At 40.0% G+C, this 27,136-nt stretch overlaps 1 protein-coding gene across 11 annotated transcripts in view; it reads right to left on the bottom strand.

Annotated features, from left to right (window-relative positions):
* FIP1L1 (factor interacting with PAPOLA and CPSF1) overlaps nucleotides 1–27,136 on the bottom strand; it is a 96,085-nt gene that overhangs the window by 4,053 nt on the left and 64,896 nt on the right. For all 11 annotated transcript variants that reach the window (XM_081088660.1, XM_081088659.1, XM_081088654.1 and 8 more), the window contains 3 exons: nucleotides 26,092–26,146; nucleotides 23,506–23,561; nucleotides 9,538–9,757 (listed from right to left, as the gene is read on the bottom strand). In XM_081088660.1, coding sequence (XP_080944786.1) covers nucleotides 9,538–9,757; nucleotides 23,506–23,561; nucleotides 26,092–26,146 — 331 coding nt within the window. The remainder of the gene's footprint in view (nucleotides 1–9,537; nucleotides 9,758–23,505; nucleotides 23,562–26,091; nucleotides 26,147–27,136) is intronic.

Genomic DNA, 27,136 nt, shown 5'->3' on the forward strand with positions numbered 1-27,136 from the left:
CTCAGGGGGCAGACTCAGTGAGTACCAAAGTCCCATTGAAGCAAGTCTTGCCCCAGAGGGGTGGCTCCAGCACAGAAGTTCTCCCACTGCAGACACAGCTGATTCTCACAGCCAATTGGCCTGGAGGTCAATTCCTCCCAGTGATACCAACAACAATCAAGACTTAACTACAACAAGACTGTGCACAAAGCCTACAAAGGGGTGCACCAAGAGTGTCTACTTCTGGTAATTGGGAAGGCTGAGCCACTGGGCCGTATAGGACACCTAGCACACAAAGCCACTCTATCAACACAGGGAAGCATAAAAAATGTGGAGACAAAGAAACAGGTCACAAATGACAGAAATGGAGGAAAACAAACTACTGGATATAGAGTTCAAAACCACGGTTATAAGGTTTTTCAAGAATTTTCTAGAAACTGCCGATAAATTTAGTAAGACCCTCAATAAGTCTAGTGAGACCCTCGAGGTTATGAAAAAGGACCAACTAGAAATTAAGCATACACTGACTGAAATAAACAATATTATACATAGTTCCAACAGCAGACTAGAGGATCGCAAGAATCAAGTCAAAGATTTGAAATATGAAGAAGCAAAAAACACCCACCCAGAAAAGCAGAAAGAAAAAAGAATCCAAAAATATGAAGATAGTGTAAGCAGCCTCTGGGACAACTTCAAGCATACCAACATCTGAATTATAGGGGTGCCAGAAGAGAGAGAGCAAATATATTGAAAACCTATTTGAAGAAATAATGACAGAAAACTTCCCCTACCTGGTGAAAGAAATAGAGTTATAAGTCCAGGAAGCGCAGAGAACCCCAAACAAAAGGAATCCAAAGAGGACCACACCAAGACACATCATAATTAAAATGCCAAGAGCAAAAGACAAAGAGAGAATCTTAAAAGCAGCAAGAGAAAGAAAGTCAGTTACCTACAAGGGAGTACCCATACGACTGTCAGCTGATTTCTCAACAGAAACTTTGCAGGCCAGAGGGAGTGGCAAGAAATATTCAAAGTGGGAGAAACTAAGATGGCGGCATAAACACCGGGAAATAGTCGCCTCACACAACAATTGAAAAATACTGCAAAGGACGGAGCAAACATCGTCCAGAACAACAGGAAGGCTGGCTGAGTGTAAATTCTACAACTAGAAGAAAAGAGGGGCACGCTGAGAGCCAGAGGAGCTGCAGAGGTGAAGTGCAGAGGTACGGCGGCGGCTCGCGCGCGGAAAGGGGGTGGCACCTGAGGATGCGGCTGTCTTTTTGAATCACAAGCTCCCGACTGCTCTGAACTCCGGTTCCGGCGAGTCTCTGGGGACCCAGGACTCATACGGGGAGAAGCTGGTCTGTCAGGCGGCAGCGGGCGAACTTGAGGGCGGCTTTCCCTCAGAGGTGCTTGCAGCCGTTACCGGGACACTGAGACGCGCGACTCCAGGCGGAGAATCAGCCATAGCTTCTTTCTCCGCCCTTTTGACTCCCTGAGACCCCGCCCCACCCAGGCTGCGGCAGAGGCTTTTGCATGTGAATGTACCTAACTACAGCCCAGCCAGGCAGAGCCCAGCAGCGGCTTGCACTGCTTCACAGCTGAGCCTCTTCGTGGCTCCGGCTGTGTGGACTCAGGCAGAGGCTGAATTAGCACCTCCTTAGATCCAGGAGCCACTGTGCCCAGTGGTCAGAGGGGGACCATTCTCCCACTTCAGACACGGCTGATTCCCACAGCCGGTTGGCCTGGAGGTCAATTCCTCCCAGTGATCCTACAACAACCAAGGCACCAAGAGTACACCAAGAGTGTCCACCCCAGGTAACTGGGGAGGCTGAGCCACTGGGCCCTACAGGGCACCTGGCGCGCAGGGCCACTCTATCAACACAGGGAAGCAGCCAAAATGCGGAGACAAAGAAACAGGTCACGAATGGCAGAAAAGGAGGAAAGCAAATGACTGGATATAGAGTTCAAGGCCACGTTTATAAGGTTTTTCAAGAATGTTATGGAAACCGCCGATAAATTTAATGAATCCCTCAATGAGTATAATGAGACCATGGAGGACATGAAAAAGGACCAACTAGAAATTAAGCATACACTGACTGAAATAAAGAATAATTTACACAGATCCAACAGCAGACAAGAGGATCCCAAGAATCAAGTCAAAAATTTGAAATACAAAGAAACAAAAAATACCCAACCGAAAAAGAAAAAAGAAAAGAGATTCAAAAAATATGAAGATAGTGTAAGGAACCTCTGGGACAACTTCAAGCGTACCAACATCAGAATTATAGGGGTACCAGAAGGAGAGAGAGGGCAAGATACTGAAAACCTTTTTGAAGAAATAATGACAGAAAACTTCCCCCACCTGGTGAAAGAAATGGACTTACAAGTCCAGGAAGCGCAGAGAACCCCAAACAAAAGGAATCCAAAGAGGACCACACCAAGGCACATCATAATTAAAATGCCAAGAGCAAAAGATAAAGAGAGAATCTTAAAAGCAGCAAGAGAAAGACAGTCAGTTACCTACAAGGGAGTACCCATCCGAATGTCAGCTGATTTCTCAACAGAAACCATGCAGGCCAGAAGAGAGTGGCAAGAAATATTCAAAGAGATGAATAGCAAGAACCTGCAACCAAGATTACTTTATCCAGCAAAGCTATCGTTCAGAATAGAAGGTCAGATAAAGAGCTTCACGGATAAGAAAAAGCTAAAGGAGTTCATCACCACCAAATCAGCATTATATGAAATGCTGAAAGGTATTCTTTAAGAAGAGGAAGAAGAAAAAGGAACTCTTACCATTTGCCACAGCATGGATGGAACTGGAGAGCGGATAAATACCACAGGATCTCACTCATTTGTGGAATATAATGAACAACATAAACTGATGAACAAGGACTGATCCAGAGACGGAGAGGCATTGATTGGACTGTCGGGCCTTGGAGGGAAGGTAGGGGAGGGTGGGGGCAAGGGGGAAAGATCAACCAAAGGACTTATATGCAAGCATATAGGCCTAACCAATGGACACGGACAACGGGGGGGTGAGGGCATGAGCGGGGGGGGGGGGGGGGGGTAAGAGGGTACACATATGTAACATCTTAATCAATAAAAAATATAAAAAAAAAAAGAAATATTCAAAGTGATGAATGCCAAAAACCTACAATCAAGATTACTTTATCCAGCAAAGCTATCATTCAGAATTGAAGGTCAGATGAAGAGCTTCACAGCTAAAAAAAAGCTAAAGGAGTTCATCACCACCAAACCAGTATTATATGAAATGCTGAAAGGTATCCTTTAAGAAGAGGAAGAAAAGAAAAAGGTAAAGATACAAATTATGAACAACAAATACACATCTATCAACAAGTGAATCTGAAAATCAAGTGAATAATCTGATGAACAGAATGATCTGGTGATTATAATAGAATCAGGGGCATAGAAAGGGAGTGGACTGACTATTCTTGGGGGGGGGGGAAGGGGTGAGGGGAATGCGGGAAGAGACTGGAGAAAAATCGTGCACCTATGGATGAGGATAGTGGTTGGGGAGTGAGGGGGGGTGGTGGGAGCTGGGTGGAGGGGAATTATGGGGGGAAAAAAGAGAAACAAATGTAATAATCTGAACAATAAAGATTTAATTAATCAAAAAAAAAATAAAGCATCAAGGAGTTGAGTGATCTGAGTAGGAGCAATAGGAGACAGAATAAGGTTGACATATAAGCCATATAAAAGAACAAATCAGTCTGTGGTTTCTTAGCAAAAGTAATGAGTCTGTAGTGCTGTGCCTAATGCAAGAGATATTGCTGACCAAGTTGTTATTACTTCCATACATTACATTTTTAAACCATTTTTTTTAATCTTTATTGTTGAAAGTATTACATATGTCCTCCTTTCCCCCCATTAACCCTCTCCAGGGTGCCCCTGCCCCAAACAAGAAAATATTAATATACATCCTATATAATAAAAGGGTAATACGGAAATAGGCCAAACTGCAGAACAACCAACCAACCACTGAAAGCATATGTTAATGATATGCTAAGGCTGCTCAACCACTTGCTATGACATGCACTGAGCACCAGGTGGCAGGCAGTCAACTGGTTGACCAGTTGCTATGACGTGCACTGACCACCAGGGAGCAGACGCTCTGACTGGTAGGTTAGCTTGCTGCTGGGGTCTGGCTGATCAGGACTGAGCGAGAGGGGCCGGTCACACCCTGGAGCCCTCATGCGGTCCCTCCCCAGCCCGATCATGCACCTGTGGGGTCCGTGGGCCTGGCTTGTGCCCTCTCGCAATCCAGGACCTCTTGGGGGATGTTGGAGAGCTAGTTTCATCTCGATCCCACAGGCCACTCCCTTTGGGAGGGCGCCAGATGCAGGGCTCATGGCTGGTGAGCAGTGCTGTGACAGCGTGAGCCTCTCCCGATTGGGACTGATTGGGCATGAGCCCACGGCAGGCACAGTGGGGCCTGGATGTGCAGGAGCGGCAGGTAGGAGCTGCAGATGGCATTGGACTGTGGGTTTCAGCCTGATCCCTGCAGGACACCCAGAGGGACCCCACCCGTGCACAAATTTGTGCACTGGGCCTCTAGTATATATATATATTTGTGTGTACATACACACTTTTTCCCTAACCATAAATATGCACTTTGTATTTGGAAAGTGGAAGCATGTCACCTAAAAGGCAATGTGCCATGATAGACAGTGTAGAGTAGTGGGAAGAGTACAGGCAGAGCAGGCCCAGGATCACATCTTGATTCTACTACTTACTAAATGTGTGACCTAGGGTAAGTTAACCAACCTTGCTAGGCATCCATCTGTTCTCTCACCTGTAAAATTGGCAACAATCTCTTTCAGGGTTGTTGTAAAACTGGCAATAGCATTTGTAAGTGCTTGGTACAAGAGAAGGCCCTCAATAAATGGCAGCTGATATACAGGCTCACCATCTTCAGTAAATTTAATGTTAAATTTTTCAGAAGTAGAACCTTTTTTTTGTAAAGGTGACCGATCCTGTAATAATTAATTTTTCTGAAGCAGAATAATTAGCCCACACCAGGACAAATGAATATGGTAGTAAATATTATCCTCTTTAAAAACGAGGCTGTCTTTGTAATGATTCCAACTAGATTTACATTAAAACAGTCAATTATCTCATAATTTGTCATCTGTAACCTTCTTACCCTGGCACCAATTCTTCACAGCTTTGAGGCCTTTTAAGATACTGAAGGCAGCCATATGATGGGAAACTTTCCACGGATGATAAAAGATTTGGTCTCATACATGAAATATAAAGATCCCTCCTTCTAGCCCCTTCTTTAATAAGCAGCTGCTGCACAAGTTTCTCTGGGTCTGGAAATCATTAGAGTTCATTCAAATACCCTTGAACGAACAGACTTCATTCTAGCCCACAATTAAGTGGCCTCAAGACCAGATGTTGAAACTGGTCTGTAATTTTCAAAACAATGACCCTGTAATTTGTGACACAACACATACTACATGCCATATCGCTAAAATGTCAGTTTTCAAAAAAAAAAAAAAAAAAAAAAAAAAAAAAAAGGTCTTTACTTATACTTCACTTGAATTTTCCAGAGAACACTTTAGTCCTGGGATAATTCAAAACAACACAAAATTCCTCCACCTCTTGCCTTAAACTTTTAGTCAGATTTAGGTAAACACTGACTTCTGATGCTCTACAGCATAGCAACCTGAAAATTAAATGTGGTTTAACCATTAACACTTTAGTTTCAATAAAAATTAAAGCAACACCTGTGTTTAAAATTTAATCAGATAACTTAGCCTCAAATATTCTATAAACTGTATTATTTATGTTTACGCAAAGAAAATTTATGAGCTCTAGGAAAGACATCAAAGCCATTTCTTTTAGTCTTCTTTCCTATCAAGTTTTGCATTAAGCTCCTTAACTTGTGAGTATGGACATTCTAGAGATAACAGTGCTATCTCAAGTAGTTTAACTACATTAGAAACTATTCAACTTTCTGGAAAGTAATGCTCTTGAACTTAACAGAATCATGCTGACCTATGTGGCTCAAGTTAACAGTACATGTCCCACCACAGAAACACAAAACATACACTCACACACACACACCCAAATATGTATCGTACCTTTACTTATTTAAAATTTTATCAGGTGCCTACAAAGCTTAAGTCATATTATTAGGAACTACAGAAAGGAAAAAGATTAATAAATCCTGTCCAGTTTCTTATTGTACACTGCTTTAGGTAAAGTTTCAAACAACTAACTAGTCTTTGTCACCTTGACAATATTATATGGTTAAATCAAAAAGGGCAGTTTATGAATAATTCTGTAGCCTCAGCACAAAGCTCTGTGCCTGGTACATAAGAGGGAATCAGAAAATGTCAATTACATAAATGAAAGAATGAATCGCTACTCCCTTCAGCCCCCGCCCCCTAAAAATGGGGAGAAAATCAAGTGCATAGGGAATAATAAGGAAAATGAGAAAAATTTTAAATTACCTAATTTCAAGAATAGAGAGGATTTTAAGTAAGATCTCGATCACATTTTGAGATTATGGCTCTACCATTGTCTTATGTTTCTTTATGCTTCCATTTCCTCACCTGATAAGTAGAAATTTAGACTAGATAAATCCCCAAGTACCTTTTGGATTAAGAAGTATATAATTAGATGACCACAACTAACAAAACAAATGCTGCTTGAATCAAGCATATCCTCACACCCTGAACTGATATTCTGCTTCATCTCACCCAGCAAAATCAGAAAATTGTCTATGTATCTTACATTTATCTTATCCCTAAAAATAGTTGGTATAAAAAAGTTATCTTCATTCTACATTGTGATGGTACCTAGACTGATATGTTATAAGATGCCCAAATTAATGATTTGATTGTGATAAACAGCTTCTACCTAAGAGTTTCACCAACAGTTTTTCAAAATTATTCTTTCTCTATTGTAGTCACCTTCCTCTCCTTAAATATGTCATTTTATTCACTGACATACTATGTGCCAGACATTACTGTACAAAGTACTGAGAATACAGAAAGGAAAAATGGTGGTCAATGCCCTTAAAGAGACTTACTAAGAAACAAAGTGGCCCTACCCGGTTTGGTTCAGTGGATAGAGCAGCGGGATGTGGACCAAAGGGTTCCAGGTTCTATTCCAGTCAAGGGCACGTACCTCAGTTGCAGGCTCCTCCCCGGACTGGGCTTTGGGACAGGGCACATGCAGGAGGCAACCAATGAATGTGTTTCTCTCTCATCGATGTTTCTCTTTGTCTTTCCCTCCCTCTCCCACTCTCCCTAAAAATCAATGGAAAAATATCCTCGGGTGAGGAATTAAAAAAAAAAGTGTTTAGGGAACATGTGAACAAAATTAATTCCTTCAGGTTCAGAGAAGCTCACAGAGGACCTTGAAGAGTTAATATAAGTTTGTAAGGCAGAGAGGAAAGAAACAACATGAACTAAGTATAAAACTTTGAGGGATTCCCAGAACAGCAATCAGTCATGCTGTGCACTGGCTTGCGAGAGAACTGGGGCTAAAGTCTAGAAAAGTACATGACTGTGACTGTGGATTATAAGAAGAATTAGGAATTTATTCTTTAGGTCAGCAGTACATGCCAACCCCACAGCAGTATATGAATTCTTTCCAATAGCGCAGACGTTTTAGGGAGTCAATTTCCAGATCCTCAACATCCGTATTTACTATTTCCTAAATCTGAACTGCCTAATGTAAAACATCATGCCACTTCTCCAGCTAACGTCTTCTCTCAAAATCACCCTCCTGCCCTTTACAAAAGAAAGGCATTCCTTTCACCAATTTTACTATGGTACATTGGCTCAGGGTATAAAAATCATCATGGCATCAAGCCGATCTAATCCTATCGAATAATAGAGAAACATGGTAATTAGCCGTACGACCGCTACCCTTCCCATTGGCTAATCAGAGCGATATGCAAATTAACTGCCAGCCAAGATGGCGGTTAACCACCAACCAAGATGGCGATTAATTTGCATATACTGGCTCTGAGCGAAGACTGAAGACAACATGGAAGCCAAGGGCTATAGAAGGGAGCAAAGTAGAGGCCGCGGACACAGTAAAGGAGCCAAGGCTGCAGAGGCAGGAGGCAGGAGGGGAAACCCAACCACAGCTGCTGAGAGTGGGAGGGGAAACCAGACAGAGCGGCTGGGGGCGGGTTGGGCAAACCCACCCAGACTGAGCGGCTGGGGGCAGGTTGGGCAAACCCACCCAGACTGAGCGGCTAGGGCGGGTTGGGAAAACCCACCCAGACTGAGCGGCTGGGGCGGGTTGGGAAAACCCACCCAGACTGAGCGGCTGGGAGCGAGTTGGGCAAACCCAGCAGCAGCGGCTGTGGGCAGTTTCGGCAAACCCACCCAGCTGCAGCGGATGGGGGCGGGTTGGGAAAACCCAGCAGCATTGGCTGGGGGCGGGCTGGGAAAACCCACCAAGCTGGAGCGGCTGGGGGCGGGAGCGAAGCCCACCTCAGCAGGTTTTGCTCCCTTCTCTGCTTTGCTCCAGCCATAGTAAGCCCTATTCTTGCATGAATCTTCCTGCAACGGGCCTCTAGTTTATAATATTAGTGCCAGTGAGAATTATTTTATTCAAGGAACCATAAAGCATCTATAGGAATTTAGGTTTTCCTATCTTATACACTGTTCATTTAAGAACAAAGTATGGAGTAAGAAATGGGAGTTCTAACTTCATATATATCATAGTGTGGTGGGAGTCATAAGAATTTTCCCTGAACCAGTAAAAACTTAAGAAAAAAAAAAAAGAAAGAAACCCCTTTTAAGAAAAGCAAAGTGTTGAAAGGTAGCATCTTATTGTAAGCTGTGTGGCTAATCTGTTAATTAGACTTGGATATGGAATACAAATGAACTCATCTGACTGAATAGCAAATGAGGCCAGACTTTTTACAACTAGAACTGAATGTGATTTGGCTGTATGACTTGACAATGAGAGCTATCTTTTACCAATTAAGTTATATGGTAGCTATTTTCCATAAATGGAATATAGGAAATTTGCTAGAAATAAATATTTAACACACATAAAGGTGTTTAATTTTTTTAAAGACTGTTTTGACCAAGATGTAATAATAGCATTTTAATTTCCCCAAACCTCTGAGCATATTAAGATAAATAATTGGTAGTCTTTTGACAAGTCATGGTAAAACCCTTTTCCAAGAAAATGAGAAAACTGAAACTTTAATTTCTAAATGAACTGGATTGAATTCTGTTGCCCCCTTCCCCCAAAAAATCTGCTCAACTATGTATTTAAAATTTTAAAATGAAAAACATTTTAGATGGCAAGATAAGGGACGGAGTACAAAGTTTTCAAAATTCTTTTAAGAGAGAAGTAAACAAATTTGAAGACTATTGCTTTAGGTAATGAGAATCCCTAAGAATTAAATAGCCTTGATGCTTTTAAAATGGTTATCCTAAATACTCTTCGAGCAATGCTATCCCAACTAAATCGAATTTTTCATTCTATAATCAAATACAAATTCTAAAGTACACATGAAATACATGTATACAAACTACAGCACACTCAGCAAACCTGTTGAAAACACTTGGTGTGGGACTGTGGTCACGCTCGCGCTCCCGCTCTCTGGTGCGCTCTCTCTCTCGGTCTCGATCACGATCTCGGTCTCGGTCCCTGTCTCGGTCCCGGTCCCGGTCTCGGTCCTTCTCTCTCCTTGAATAATAGTCCCATTGCTTGCTGGTGTCCACAAGACTAGGCCATGAAGGAGCAGAACCAGGAAGGTGGGGAAAGGCAACTAAAGAAAAAACATACACAAAACAAAACATAAGTTTTGGTACTTAAAAAACAAGAGAAAAAACAAAAAGTACTAGAAAATAAAAACAAAATTCCCACCAAAAGTGCTTCATTAGATTATAATGCAAAGTTAATTTATAACTAGAAAAGATAAATGTCATAGTGTGAATACCCACAGATTGGGGGAATATGAAGAAACAAACCTTAAAGACTTAACATAATCATTTTGCAAGGTGAACAGTAACCAGAAATAGATACACCACAAAATTCCCCTTATCAAAAATGTAAACCAGAATAAATTAGGGCATCTTCAAAGTATTGAGAGAAAATGATAGTCAACCTAGGAACATGTATTTAACAAATTATATTTTAAAAATAAGAAAAAAGCAAAGACATCCATAAACAAAAAGAACAAACGTTATAATCAACAGAGTTCACCGAAAGATAGATGTACAATGCATTTTAAGAGTAACACAAACACAAACATACACACACGAATGTATAATTTCAAAACAATATAGGGAAAAACAGAATTTTTTAAAAATTGCCAATTCAAAAAAGACTTGGATAATATGGGCGTTGGGTGGACAAGTTTATTAGCTCAACAATCAGCACAATATAAAAGGGACTGAATTCATCAGTTACATAACAGAGATTTTTGATTTGTACTTTGAATAATTCCTATTATATTCTGATTATAAGACATAAAAACACAGAATGGTTAATAGCAAAGGATGTAAGAAAAAAATATTAATACCCCTAAATCTACTTATGAGTAGCTATACTAATGACAAAGCAGAAGCATATAGTAAGGACTAGAGGCCTGGTGCACAACATTCATGCACTTGGGGAGGCGGTCCCTCAACCCAACCTGGAGCTCCCAGTCCAGGAGCTGTCAGTCGGACATCCTTGGAGCTGCTGCGGAGGTGGAAGAGGCTCCCGCCACCGCCACTGCACTCACCAGCTCAGGGCTTCTGTGAAAGCGCACTGACCACCAGGGTCAGCTCCTGTGGTGAGCGTCTGCCCCCTGGTGGTCAGTGCACGTCATTGCAACCGGTCGTTCCGTTGTTCGGTTAATTTGCATATTAGCCTTTTATTATATAGGATTAGTGGCCCGGTACACGAAATTCGCTCACGGGTTTGGTGGGGGGGTGGGGGTGGGGGTGGAATCTTGTCCCAGCCTGCACCCTCTCCAATCTGGGATCCCTCTAGGGATGTCCTACTGCTGGATTGGGCCCAAACCGGCAGTCGAATATCCCCCTCACAATTCAGGACTGCTGGCTCCTAACTGCTCACCTGTCTGCCTGCCTGATCATCCCTAACCACTCTACCTGCAGGCCTTCTCGCCCCCACCGTCCCTGCTGGCCTGCTCACCCCCAACTGCCCCCCACCCCGCCGGCCTAATCGCCAACTGCCCTCCTCTCCTGGCCTGATTGCCCCTAACCACCTTTGCCTCGGCCCCGCCACCATGGCTTTGTCCGGAAGGATGTCCAGAACGTCTCCTGGTCTAATTAGCATATTACCCTTTTATTAGTATAGATTACCTGGGAAAGAAAGGATAACAACATGAAGATGAAAATATAACTCACCAAGAAGACAGAACAAATATAACTTCCAGATATCTAACATAGCCTTAATATTTAGAGAATAAGAGATAATAGAAATTCAAGTAGAAATAGAAAAATCCAAAATGATTATGGGAGAATACCATACTTCTCTCAATTATTGATACCTTAAGCAAAAATTGCTATAGATATGTAAGATTTTTGCAAAACATTGTTAACAAGGTTGATAATAAACAACAGAATACTCATTCTTCTCAAGCACATATGAAACATTAATAAAAATATACTATGGACTTTCAGAGGATCAGTAAAATAAACAAGTTTTCTGACCACCATGCAAATTAAATTAGTAAAACAAAATTTATGGGAAATTAATCTCCATACATTTCAAATTAAAAACACATTTCTGATAACTAAGGTGTCAAAAAAAAATTTTTAAACATTTAGGAATTGACTTCAGAGATAGATTCCTCTCTCTAAAATCAATTTTAAAAAATGAAAACAGCTGTAACCAGTTTGGCTCAGTGGATAGAGCATCGGCCTGTGGACTAAAGGGTCCCAGGTTCGATTCCAGTCAAGGGCATGTACCTTGGTTGCAGGCACATCCCCAGTAGGAGATGTGCAGGAGACAGCTGAATCGATGTTTCTCTCTCATTGATGTTTCTAACTCTCTATCTCTCTCTCTTCCTCTCTGTAAAAAATCAATAAAATATATTTTTTTAAAAAAATGACGACAGCCAATAGCCAATACAACAGTAGCTGCCTGGTGTGAATCAAAAATTTTTAAAAATTAAAAATAGCTCAGCTGGCATGGCTCAGTGATTGAGCATCAACCTATGAACTAGGAGGTCAAGGTTCAATTCCCAGTCGGGCACATGCACGTACTGTGGGCTCGGTCCCCAGAGTGGGGAGTGCAGGAGGCAGCCGATCAATGATTCTCTGTCATCATTGATGTTTCTATCTCTCTCTCCCTCACCATTCCCAAAATCAATAAAAATGTTTGGGGTTTTTGTTTTGTTTTTTTAAAAAAAGAGATGCAAACTGTCCTGGAGGGAAATTTAATCTTTAAGAAACTACATTAGAAAAGATGGTGCATAACCCATGGTCACAGACAATAAATAGTGTGCTAAAGGTAGGCAGGGAACAGGTTGGGCAAAGAAAGGGGAAAATGAGAGACATTTGTATATAGTACTGTCAATAATAAAAGTAAACAAACAAAAAAAGAAAATATGGAAAATTAATGTAAGAACTTAGAAAAGCACAGAATAATCTAACAGAAGGGAAATACTAAAGATAATAGCAATCAAATAAACAGAAAACTACCACACAATTAAAAAAGCAGGTTGGTTTTTGAAGACTAGACAAATAAAAAACGACAATCTCTAACAAGATTACAAAAAAGATGTCACATAAACAATATTAGAACCAAAAAGGGACCACAACTACAGATCTTGCAGAGATTAAACAATACATAAACTATTATACACTTGATACCAACACATTTATAAACTTAGCTCAGTCTCCTTCTTAAAAATAAATTACCAAAGGAAAGTGACTCAAGAATAAAAAAAATCTTAATCATCCTATAACTATTAAAGATATTAAATCAGTAATTAAAAACCTTCCCACAAAACCTGATTGTTTTACAGCTGAGTTTTTATGAGCTTACTAGAGGCCTGGTGCACGAAAATTTGTGCACTCAGGGAGGGAGGGGAAGAGGGTCCCTCAGCCCGGTCTGCACCCTCTCCCAATCAAGGACTCCTCAGGTAGGGTCCCTAGGCCTGGCCTGAGATCAGGGCCTATCAGGGCTTTCCTTCCCCCAGCTGCAGGCAGCTGGCCCCATCCCCGCTGCTAACACTGTCTGGCATCTGTGCAGCACTGCCCTCACCTCCCCTGCCACTGTTGGCCTCCCTCTGCAGGCGACAGGCGTGGGGTGCAATGGCTTGGCTGGCCTGGGCCTCCCTCTGCGGGGTGATCGCTGGCCGGCCACACACCTGCCAGAGAGTCACTGCTGGTGGCCTGGGCCTCCCTCTTTCTTTGCTGGGGGGCGGGACCAGCCCTGCAAGGGGCCATCTACCTACCTGATTGCCCCTAACTGCTGGCCAGCCTGCCTACCTGATCGCCCCTGCCTACCTGATCACCCCTAACCGCTGGTCTGCCTGCCTAATCACTCCTAACCAGTCTGTCTGCCTGCCTGATCACCCCTAACTGCTTGCAGGGGGGCGGGGCCAGCCCAGCAAGGGGCCGTCTTCCTACCTGATTGCCCCTAACCACTGGCCGGCCTGCCTACCTGATGCTTGGGGGCGGGGCCAGCCTTGCAAGGGGCCTTGGTGGTTCTAGTCTCTGGTCATTCCGGTCGTTATGCTTATGGTGGCTGGCATTTTATTATATAGGATACAGTATAGACCATTCTAATATTACACAAACTTCCAGAGAATAGGCAAAAAAGACCATTCTCTAACTTATCCCATGTGGCTTGTATAACCTCAATACCAAAATCAGTTAAGGATAGTACAAATAAAGGAAAATCACAGACCAATCTTACATATAAACTTAGATGTCAAAATCCTAGACAAATCAGTATTTTTTAAAGTAATTAATCATGACGAAGTTAGATGTCAGCAAATAAATAGTGCCTAATATTAGAAAAATATTATAAATAATAGACTAAAGAACAGTATAATCATCTCAGAAAGCAGCTGATAAAAATCAATATTCATATAGTTCAAAAGCACTTGGAAAATTAGAAGGAATTTTCCTTAATCTGATGTAGGGTTCTATAAAAAACCTAACACTAAAGTAGTAAAAATTATAAAAGTGTAAAAAAAAAAAAAAAAAGATGTAAGACAAGAACTCCACTTTCAATACTTCGTTATATGGAGGTCTTAGAACATAAGATAAAGGGGGAGGGGAGCACAAAATTATTACCTGCTGATATTATTGTCTGAAGAGACTTGACAAATTATAGTGAGAGTTCAACAGGTAAATGGCTACATGATCAATATATGTATATTTTTTATTTATGTATATATCTGTATTTACATAGAAATATACATAAATAAAACAAAAACCAATTCTATTTCTAAATATAGGCAAACAGAACACACAGTTCAAATGAATATATCATTTACAACAACAAAAGCTTAGGTGCCTATGACTAAATCTAACTGAAGAAATGCAAGTGTATAGAGATAATTATATAACTGAAACACATTAAAAAACATCTCTTTAAATGAAGAGTGAGGCCTTGTTCATAGGTGAAATCATGATGTAAGGCATGAATTCCACACAAACTGATCTAGGGCATCAACTTAATTCCAATACTATGGTATAAGAGCAAGGACTCCAGAGCTAGGCTGCATGGTTTCAAATCGTGACTCTGCCACTTACTATGGAAAGTGGGAAAATGACTTAATCTGGCTGTTCTTCAACTTCCACCTTCATAAAGTGAAAATAATAACAGTATGCCTACTTTGTAAGGCTGTTAGTATTACATTAGTTAACAGTGTTTGTCATATAATAAGCATAATATATTTGCCAGTTATTAATCAAAATTTCAACAGCTTTTCATGAAACTTGTAAAACTGATTCTAAAATGAATATGCAAGAGCAATGGCTCAAGAATACTTCTGAAGCTGAATAAGCTACATTCTGCTAAATGAGATAGCAGAGCTACTATAAAATTTATATGTAAGATAGTGTAGCATTATTAGCACAAGATAGTAGTTAAATAAACCAAATGAATAGTCTAGAGAGCAAATAAACAGATTCAAGCATACATGGAAACTGGATACATGAATGGAGATGACACTGTAGATCCCTCAGGAAGGATAGACTTATTCAACAAATAGCAATCAGACAATTATACCTTTACTCTATAACATAAGCAAAAAAATAATTTTCTAGATGGGTTAAGGATGTACACATAAAAAACAAAATTTGAAAACTTTTAAGGGAGCCTTAGCTGGTATTGCTTAGTGGGTAAAGCATCAGCCTGGAAAGAGTCTTGGGTTCAATTCCTGGTCAACAGCATGGTACCTCAGTTGCAGGTTCAATCCCCAGCCCCAGTCAGAAGCATGTATGGGAGGCAAGCAGTGTTTCTTGCCGGGGTCCTGCCCCAGCGGGTCCAGGGGTTCCCAAAGGCGTAGACGGAGTCGGCGAAGAAGGAATGACACGGAGACAGCGTTCAGTTGATCAGCAGCCTAGCCAGGATCTCCAGCCAAGTTCTGGTCTGGATCTCCAGCAAAGTTCTGTTTAGGATCGCCAGCCAGGTTCTGTGTCCATGGTCTCTTGCTAGGTTCTCCAGCCAGGTTCTCCAGGTTCTCCAGCCAGGTTCTGTAGCCATGTTCCCTCACTAGGTTCTCCAGCCAGGTTCTGTCCAGGTTCTCCAGCCAGGTTCAGTCACCAGGTTCTAGTCAGGATCTCTTGCCAATTTCTGTAGTCAGGTTCAGTCCAGGATCTTTTGCTATGTTCTCTCGCTAGGTTCTGTCTCTAGGTTCTGAGGCCAGTTTCTGTCCAGGATCTTTTGCCATGGTCTCTCCAGCGAAGTTCTTCTGTCTCTAGAGAACGTTCTGTGTAGGTTCTGTGCCAATTTCTGTCTCTCCTTGTTCTGTCTTCTTACATCTGTATTTATCCCAGTTGATTCCAATCCTATCAATCTCTATTACAAAGGTTCGGGCGTTTCTTATCTCCATTCCAGGGAGTAAAGATTATGTAGCTTAAGCATGATTGTTCGTAGTTAAAGTGATTAATTACCCACCTGGCATTTAGTTAAGAGGTTTTATTCCCTCCCTAACTTCAGGGGAAAATCCCTACCTGGGGAAACAACCCTTCTCAGAGACCTTGGTTAAAACACATAGTGCCAAGAAGGTGAGCAAACATATTAAGAACAGTATGCCATATATGCCAGGTCCCTTGAAACAGCAAGCATGGACCGGCTCCCGGCAAATTCCCCCTTTTTTATTTTTTAAAAGCAGGCAATAAAAAGAAAAACCTCAAATGCTCTCTTGTATCCATTTTAAGAGTAGGATTGGCGCTTTCCGCTATTACCTGAGTCCTGATCTATCACCCCAGGGAGAGCTCGCCAATCCTGCACTTTCCCGGGGTGGAAAGGCTGCAGTGGGGTTAAGGATAAGGCTCCTTGGGCCTACCTTCTCCCATGCCATTACATTTACCTTTCCTTCCTCAGAAAAGCATGGACATATTTCTTGTATAAAATGTTCCATCTGACTGGGAGTAACCTTAATTCCTCTGCTAGCAAGCATATGTGTTAAAAGATCAATACAGAGCCGAAACCGGTTTGGCTCAGTGGATAGAGCGTTGGCCTGGGGACTGAAAGGTCCCAGGTTCGATTCCGGTCAAGGGCATGTACCTGGGTTGCGGGCATATCTCCAGTAGGAGATGTGCAGGAGGCAGCTGATCGATGTTTCTCTCTCATCGATGTTTCTAACTCTCTATCTCTCTCCCTTCCTCTCTGTAAAAAATCAATAAAATATATTTTTTTTAAAAAAAAAAAGATCAATACAGAGTCTTATTTCTTTAGACTCAGTATGCCACATCTTCTTAATCTAAAGATCAATACAGAGTCTTCTTTCTTTGGACTCAGTATGGCACATCTTCTCAATCTGAGTTCTGTACTATCCACCTTCTTACCCTACTTATCCTCTGTAGGGGGGTCTGCAGTACCCTGGTGGAGTCCTATCCGTCCCGAGTGTGGGGTTCTGAATGGGGGGGGGGGGGGCTACCTAGGGGAATCCTGTTCCAGGAGTTCCCAAAGGTGTGGACGGAGTCGGCGAAGACTATCCACCCTCTTCCTACGGTGGAGTCTATCCGTCCCGAGTGTGGGGCGCTTACCTAGGGGTCCCTGTTCGGGCGCCATATGCCGGGGTCCTGCCCCAGCGGGTCCAGGGGTTCCCAAAGGCGTAGACGGAGTCGGCGAAGAAGGAATGACACGGAGACAGCGTTCAGTTGATCAGCAGCCTAGCCAGGATCTCCAGCCAAGTTCTGGTCTGGATCTCCAGCAAAGTTCTGTTTAGGATCGCCAGCCAGGTTCTGTGTCCATGGTCTCTTGCTAGGTTCTCCAGCCAGGTTCTCCAGGTTCTCCAGCCAGGTTCTGTAGCCATGTTCCCTCACTAGGTTCTCCAGCCAGGTTCTGTCCAGGTTCTCCAGCCAGGTTCAGTCACCAGGTTCTAGTCAGGTTCTCTTGCCAATTTCTGTAGTCAGGTTCAGTCCAGGATCTTTTGCTATGTTCTCTCGCTAGGTTCTGTCTCTAGGTTCTGAGGCCAGTTTCTGTCCAGGATCTTTTGCCATGTTCTCTCCAGCGAAGTTCTTCTGTCTCTAGAGAACATTCTGTGTAGGTTCTGTGCCAATTTCTGTCTCTCCTTGTTCTGTCTTCTTACATCTGTATTTATCCCAGTTGATTCCAATCCTATCAATCTCTATTACAAAGGTTCGGGCGTTTCTTATCTCCATTCCAGGGAGTAAAGATTATGTAGCTTAAGCATGATTGTTCGTAGTTAAAGTGATTAATTACCCACCTGGCATTTAGTTAAGAGGTTTTATTCCCTCCCTAACTTCAGGGGAAAATCCCTACCTGGGGAAACAACCCTTCTCAGAGACCTTGGTTAAAACACATAGTGCCAAGAAGGTGAGCAAACATATTAAGAACAGTATGCCATATATGCCAGGTCCCTTGAAACAGCAAGCATGGACCGGCTCCCGGCAGTTTCTCTCAAGGTGATGTTTCTCTATCTCCCTCCCCGCCCCACCTCTAAAAAAAATACAGGAAAAATATCCCCAGGTAAGGATTAAAAAAAAACAAAAAACTTTGGGGGGAAACTATGCATAGGAAAATATTTTTTTTAATATACTCAAGGTTGAGAAAGGAAAGATCCAAATATGAACCCACAATTAAAATGTATGACTTTACACAGTTGATGAAGTATATGACAATTTTAATTTATTTGCCATTGGAATGTTCTCTTTTGAGTGGCTTATTATAATTATCTCTACAATACACACTGTTCACATAGTCATAATAATGTAAATAAGGTTATTGTTTAGTTTTTAGAATAAAAAACTTGCCAGGGCACAGATAATTTTGGTTGCAGGACAGAATATAAATGTTGTAAGTAGGAGTACAGCTGGCCAAAGTTGGAAAGCAGGAGGGAGGAAGACGTAAAGGCTTAGAAAGATGAACAGTTGTGACTGATGGTATAAGAAAAAGAGGGTAGGTATACAAATAAAAAAAGGAAGAAAAATAATGTTAAAATTTCCCTGGTGGGGAAAAGGAGATAGTAAGTAAACAAGATACATGTTTATCATAGTAGGAAGATAACATATGACATCTGAAGTTATATAAATAAGAAATAGGTAATAATATTATGTAGAAATGCCATGCAGACTATAAGAACTAAAACCATTAAAAGTGCTTATGTTCTTCCATATTCCTTCAAAAAAATTAAACTAGGTCTTATTTTATAAGCACAGTCTCCATTCCAAAGCTTTGTTTGACAAGATAAAGAAAACTCCTAACTTTCTTGTATTTAATTTTTACAATGTTTATCATTATTATTACTTTAAAAATCCTTTATTTTAAAAAAATGTCTCAGAGAAGAGCTGGGGGTGGTAAACAGTGGGCAGAAAATGCCTGCTTCGGGGATTAAAATTTTGCATATATTACTTTGAGGAAAAGTAAAATCCTATATAATAAAAGCGTAGTATGCAAGTTTTCCCCTCGACTGTGATTTCATCTGGAGTTTGACCAGGACTCGGGGCCAGCCAGGGGAAGGGAGGGAGGCCCCAGCCAGCAGCTGGCAGCTGCTAGGGATCCTATCAAGCACGAATTTCATGCACTGGGCCTCTAATGTTTAATAAGCAATTTTTAAAATGAAATCTTCCATAAAGAAACTATGCATGTAATCTCAAGAATAAAGTCTTCTTTCTGATATGAGCTATTCCTCATGTTCACTTACATTGCAAAACATACACAAGAAATTTAGTCACAAATAAAATGACAAGCACTATAAGAGGTAAAAACTTTAATTAATTTAATCGGTAATGCTCATCAAGTACTAACATATTACAGGTACTGTGCTCAGCACTTTATGTTCAAACTTCATTTTGCAGATGAGGAAAACGATCTATGTTATTTAACTTATCCAAAGTTACTAAGATAAGATGGACTCAGGACTCAAACCTAGGCTAACTGCAGGGCCTATTTTTAACAATTATGCTAACACTCCCTAACAGTGTAGAAAAGGGAAGGAACTTGGAGCTTGTTGGAGATGGTAGGGATAATCAAATAAAACAGCTAATATTTGAGTGTTTATTAAATGGCAGGACAAAGGTGCTTTAATGTATTCTCAGTGAATTTTATCTTATGGGAAAATTTTGCTCTCCATTTAATGGTTGAATACCTACAAAAGACATATAAACAAAGATTTCAACCCAATGAGTATGACTTCCTGGGAACTCATTTAAAAAGAAAAAAAGGTGGTATAATCAGTGAAACAAGTCAGTCAACAGAAAGACTACCTTTTTGTTGTTGTTACTCCTCACCAGTAGATATTTTTTTCCACTGATTTTCAGAGAGAGTGGAAGGGAGGGGGAGAGACAGAGATAGAGAAACATCGATTGGTTACCTCCCTCATGCACCCAAACTGGGTCCAGGGATGGAGCCTACAACCCAGGTATGCGTCCTTGACTGGAATGGAACCCAAGACCCTTTGGTCGGCAAATCGACACTGTATACACTGAGCCAAACCAGCCAGGGCAACAGAAAGACTACTTTTTGATATGAATGAATGGCATATGTGGCTTTGAACAAGGTGGGTCTGAAGGACAGTACAACCCTCTGATACAGATATCTAAAAGGTAACTGTAAGTATATGATACTTATAGCAAACCCATCACCAAGACTTATAAATTCTACTGTATAAGACTTTCAACTATTCCACTTCCTCCATTCCCCAATGGTACTACCTAAAAAAAGGACACCATAATTTCTTCCCAAGGATACAGTTGTGTACCACTTAATGACAGAGATACGTTCTACAAAATATATTATTAGGCAATTTCCTTGTACAAACATCAGAGTGTACTTACACAAATTTAGATGGTACAGCCTACTGTACACCTATGCTATCTGGTATCGCCTACTGATCCTATGCTACAAACCTGTACAGCAAGCATGTCAAACTCGCAGGCCACAGGCCATATGCAGCCCACAACGAGTATTTTTGCGACCCAGCCAATATAACGGTATGTAAGAAATATCTTAATAAAAATTTCGTAACTTAATTTTTACAATATACTACTATACATAATTATTAATAACGAACTACAATGTTTGCTAATGACTGATTACTATAATCATGTTGCATTCATTTCCCTTACACGCAGACGCACCATTTCTCTCCACTAATACCAACAGCAAATATTTTAGCAGCTGACTGCCACATCATTAGTCTTCTACTGACTTGTTTGGTCTGCACAACAGGAAATATTTTGCTTTTGGAAAACAAGAAAAATAGGTTTATTTGCGTTACACTTATTAATTTGTGCAATTATTCAGTGTCTGGTAAGTTAATGTTCAAGAAAAAATATTAATTTTTATTAAAATGTTCTATTATTTTAACAATTACTCATTTATATTTCAGCCCTTTGTCTTCATCATGTCTCTATTGAAATAAACCTAAGTTTCTATGAAAAAGGAAGCTTTTGTTTTCTTGCAGCCTACATAAACTTAAACCTTGTTTGTATGGCTCAGGTTAGCCTTTGAGTATCACATGCTTACTGTACAGCATGTTACTGTACAAAACAATACAAGATTACATCAAGCAAAAGAGAAAATTAAGCAATCAAGTGATGCAGTAAACATGAGGTGTATGAGGTTGGCATAACATGGCATACTATATTATAGCAAACTTTTTTTATAAGTAGAAAGAGCACACTGTAAAAATAATAATAAAAAGTATAGTATATTAAATACATTAACTAGTAACATAATGTTTTATCATCAAATATCATGTACTGTACATAACTGTATGTGCTATACTTTTATATGACTGGCAACACAGTAGGTGCACTTACAATAGCATCATCAGAAACATGTAATGCATTACAACAGCTATGATGTGACTAGGTGATGGGAATTTTTTAGCTCCATTATAATCTTACTAGAGGCTGATGCACAAAATTCATGCAAAGGCCTTGGCTCCGGTCCCTGCCACCTCTGCCGTGACCCCCACCCGCTGTGGCTTATGTCCAGAAGGAAGGACATCTAGAAGGATGTCCGGAAGGACCTCCGGCCTAATTAGCATATTATGCTTTTATTATTATAGACTAGAGGCCCAGTGCACAAAATTTGTGCACGGGAGGGGGGTGGTCTCTCAGCCCAGCCTGCACCCTTTCCAATCTGGGAACCCTTGGGGGATGTCCAACTGACGGTTTAGGCCTGATCCCGCAACCGGCAGTTGGACAACCTTCTCACAATCTGGGACTGCTGGCTCCTAACCACTCGCCTGCCTGATCACCCCTAACTGCCTCTGCCTGTCTGCCTGATCGCCCCTAACCACCTCTGCCTGCCAGCCTGATCACCCCTAACCACCTCTGCCTGTCAGCCTGATCGCCCCCCAACCGCTCTCCTGCTGGCCCGATCGCCGCCCCCCAACTGCCCTACCCTGCCTGTCTGATCGCCCCCAACTGCCCTCCCCTGCCGGCCTGATCATCCCCTAACTGCTTGCTCCTTCATACCAACCTGATCTCACCCCTAACTGCTTGCTCCCCCGCGCCAGCCTGATCTCACCCCTAACTGATTGCTCCTCTGCTGGCCTGATCGCCCCTAACCGCTTCTGCCTCGGCCCCCACCACCATGGCTTTGTCCAGAAGGTCTAATTAGCATATTAACCTTTTCTTAGTATAGATGGGATACAGTCATATATATAGTCTGGTCCATCATTGACAGAAGTGTCCTTATGCAGCACATGACTGTACTTGAACAGCTTCTTGTTCTCCCAATCAAGCAAGCATCTCAGCAATTCTACCACCCATAATTTCCTCATAATAGGTGGCCAAAATGGACCTTTTCCAATGTAAATCTAGCCATTTCACAGCTCACCATAATACTAAACTGCTCCTCACAGCTCTCTGAATCAGGCTGAAACCATGCAGCAGGACTACAAGGCCCTGCATGTTCTTTTCTCATCTTCAGGCATTCACCATGCATTCTTTACACTCTAGCCACACCACACTTCTTTCAGTTCATAAAAGAAGCCCACCAGCACGGCTGGTGTGGCTCAGCAGTTGAGTGTCGACCCATGAACCAGGTCACTGTTTGACTGCTGGTCAGGGTGCATGCCCGGGTTTCGGGCTTGATCCCCAGTGGGGGGTGAAGGAGGTATGCAGGAGGCAGCCGATCAATGGTTTTCTCTCATCATTGATGTTTCTAGCTCACTCTCCCTCTCCCTTCCTCTCTCTGAAATCAATAAAAACATTTTTTAAAACGCCTACTACATTCTCACCACCACGTCTTTGAACACGCTTTGAATCCAAGTTACATCATCTATAGCTCCACCCCTCTAGAGTGGGAGACCCCTTGCACTATGTTCCCAAGACACCCACTTCTATCACCTGGTATTTCCTCACTAGCCTATAAATTCGATAAGGGCAAACTATGTCTATGTCTAGTTTACTATATCTCTAAAACCTAGTACAATGCACAGCACTTTTAAAAGTGGAATCAGCTCTTGGAATGAATAAAGTTGTTAAAAGTGAACATGACTGAGGGTCTAGCCAGATAATATAGAAGAAAAGATGAACCACTGATGGGGAAATATCAGAACAAGGCTCGTGAGATACTACGAGTCAAAAACCAGAAAAATGTTGGACAATGAAGACAGACAATTTGGTAAAAAACCCTAAATCCTTTTAGGAAAAGACATAGTATAAATATCCCAGTTGTGTCACCATTAATTAATTTTAAAAAGTATAGTCAATAAAGAAAGAAAAATTATTCTGTTAAGAAACCATAAGTATATATAAGACTTACTTACTCTTTTAGTTAATATTTTTTAATTGTTCTGTAAAGTAGTATTTTAAACCATGGAAGAATGGTTTTATTGCTATAAAAATATTTTAAGTCCTACACTGATTCAAATTGAATGTGTTAACTATAAACACTTACCATTGCCATAAGGAAAAGCACGTGCAGAACGACTATCATAACCAGAGGAATGTCCACTGTTGAAGAAAAAAATGTATTTTTATGTGTTCAAGTAAGTTCTAAATTTTAATAGTTTGGTACAAAACATAAAGGCAGAATATGACTTCTTTAACAACAATAAGCTTTAATTCTACAATTTAAATTTTAATAGCAAAAACACAGTATTTTTAACCTCCAAATATCTTAAACCTAATACTCAGTTGTAAAGAAAAATATAGCTTACCAGTATAACATGAATAATCCAATGAATTCATCTTAACTCACAAGATAACAGAAACTTTGAGGCTAACATTATTTAAAATTTAATTAAAATTTAGTCTTAAGCCCTAGCTGGTTTGGCTCAGTGGATAGAGTGTGAGCCTGAGGACTGAAAAGTCCTGAGTTTGATTCCAGTCAAGGGCACATGCCTGGGTTGTGGGTTTGATCCCCAGGGGGCATGCAGAAGGCAGCCAATCAATTATTCTCTCTCATCATTGATGTTTCTATTTCTCTCTCCCTCTCCCCTCTCCGAAATCAATAAAAATATATACTCCCTCTGTCCCATGATAATAGTAGCAAGTGAATATTTAAACGGGAATTACTGGCGAATGCAGCTGTAAGTTATGTTGTAGCACAAAATTGCGAAGCCTTCAATCAAAATCAGTGTTTCATGACATCTGTCACTTGTTTTGACACATCTTTCAATTTTCAGTTTAATTATTACAAATTATAACTATTTTTCTAATTTCATCCACTGATCGAAATCAATTGTTTTATTTCAGTTGAATATCAACCCATTGTAAAAGTAAGATGAAAAAAAAAGAGTTTTCAAGCAAAGATCAAGTTGCGATTGTCCAGTTCTTGATGCATCAAAAGAAAAAGGAAAAGTTGCAGAAAGGTGCAATTACATTAGCTGCAAAACAATTTAAGTGCAACAGAATGACCATATCAAGAATTTGGAAACATGCTTTCGAAAATAATTGTCAAGGAGAATCTTATGCTAATGTTGACTCTTTGAAAAAACAAAACAGTGGACGTAAATGCAAAGATTATGGAGAAAAACTTGAAAAACTTAGACATATTCCTCTCAGCAGAAGAGGCATCATATTCGCCTTTGATAATATTTCTCCCAAAATGCTGGATAATACATTTCTGTCACTTCAACAAGTTATGCTGGAAGCAATGAAGAAAGATGGCTCCAATAATTTTAAGCTCACGCATATAGGGAAAGCAAAGCTTCACAGCCAAGGATCCTACCTACAAGTTTAAAATGCAGTAACGAAATTATTGAAAAATCCAGAAACTATCTGAACACTCAAAATAAAAACTAGGAGTACTATTTTTAATTTATTGTTTAATTTAATCTAGTTTTTTGATAATAAATGTTGCGTTCTATATTTATTTTCTTTTGCTACTATTATTATGGGACAAATTACATTCATCAACTGGTACTATTATCATGGAACAGAGGAAGTACTTTTTAAAAATTTAGTCTTAAAAAAGTTGGTCTAATTGTTAGAAATTCAGCTCCACTGACAGGATCAACAAATAATACTTAACATTTTGATTGAGAAAACAAATATATATTTAAGAAGGACTTACTAATAAAATTAAATCTCTATGTTCTCACAAGTCACACTTCACTGAGTTTTATCATTTTCTTTGAAAATCATATGCATGGTTTTGATGCTATTGATATAATATGGTTCTCACAATTTTTGTCTTCTTATATCATTTAAATCACTTTTTCAGAAATACACTAATTTTGTAGAGTTTATTTGCCAAGTAAGCAGAAATAATTGTAGCCACCATTAGTGATTTCTATCTATCAAGAATTACGTTGATGCTTTAAATTCACCAGCTGTTTTAATCTTCACAATTCTATCAATCCCACTTGGTAAAAGAAGAAACTAAGTCTCAAAGAGTAGTCATAAACTTAGCCTAGCAACACAAAGCTGATAAATTATGAAGGCAAAATGTGAACCAGTTCTTTTTTATTCCAAAGCCTCTGTTGTTAAACACCATATTGCCATCCATGAGGTAAATATTATTTAGTACAGCATTCTAACTAACAAAAATCATAAATGCAGAGTATAAAAATAAGGCTTTCCCTATGCAGAATAGACCAAATCTTCCATTGTGGAAGCTGAGTTGCAGCAGGGTAGCAAGGAATAAGGCAGCTTTTCTTTATTATGGTTCCTGATAATAGTTGTCCTTACCTAATCCTAAAACAGACATGCTTTATTCATGATTACCAGTCATCTTTTTGTATTTTCCACAAAATTGACTATACTAAATTTTTAAAAATCAATTTCGGAGTTTCTTTAATCAGTGTGTTATAAATCAAGGGAAGGTATTTCAAAATACTATCATTTAGTTTTCTTTGTGTTTTGTTATTGGTCCAAAGTCTTATATCAAAGTAGCTAACGTAGATCTAGACTTACTCACTAAAAAGCAGGTACTACTATTTATAAAATTAAATCTTTGAAAATATTACCAAAATATGTATGATTCTTCTGTCAAAAGCCTATCAATGATAAAAATTTTACAGTATACACAATTATTTACCTTTCTATTGTTGGTATAAGAGATGGAGGTGGAGCACCTGGTGGAGGAGGAAAACCTGAAACATTCAATCATAAGAAAAAAAAGTTAAGAGAATATTTATTGAATTGCAAGAGAGAAACAAAGTTGCTACATATCACTAAATTTTTCTGGGGACATAACATGCTTCTCTATGTTATAATAGACAGAAAAAAAATGGAGCTTAAACTTATAAACAGGTATTAGAGTAATAAAACTTTAAATAAACAGTCTTGTCTAATACATAGAGCACAAATTGGGAGTCAGGACACTCGGTCTTATTTTCAGCACCACACACAGCCCATTTTGTGAGTATGAGAAAGTTAATTTCAATGCCTTACCTTTTCCATATATAAAACAGTAGTGTTGCCACCAGATCTATTATACTTGAAATATTTTAGTAGAAAAGCAAATAAAATAACATTTACCTCTTTTTAAAATTTTTTTTGAGTTTTAGATGTGTAGAAATTTCCTTAAAATGTATAATATATAAATAAAATCTTACCAGTAAATATAATAACTGCTTAAGGCTGAGAATATCCATCATAAAATATGTTTTAATAGCACAACCCTAAAAACTATTTTACAAAGAAAGGCACATAATTATAGTTTTGCATTAGTCTGGAAAGAAAATAATTTGCACCTTGATATTATGAGGTCTGCATTCTCAATAATTCACAATACCTAAATGTAATACCATGGAATGTGGCTAAGTGGGACCTTAAACAGTTAATCTATTCTACACTTTCCAATTCAAATCGGCAAAAAGTATCCCAACAAAGAGTTTAAGATTCTACAACTTATGATACCATTTGCTTCCTAGTTTTAATAACAACTGTCACTACTGGGAAATGCATTAAAGTATCTTACTTAAATTTCTCACACTGCAATACATATGCTATCTTGAATGAGGACAAGAAACAATCTAGTGCCATATTCTCTAAAACCTTCTACATATTAAAAACATTTCCACTACACCTCCTTTTTAATATTCTAAGTAAAAATGAATCCCAGTTCTCTTAACCCTTCT

This window comes from Myotis nattereri (assembly GCF_964212035.1).
Source record: "Myotis nattereri genome assembly, chromosome: 1".
Taxonomy (NCBI): domain Eukaryota; kingdom Metazoa; phylum Chordata; class Mammalia; order Chiroptera; family Vespertilionidae; genus Myotis; species Myotis nattereri.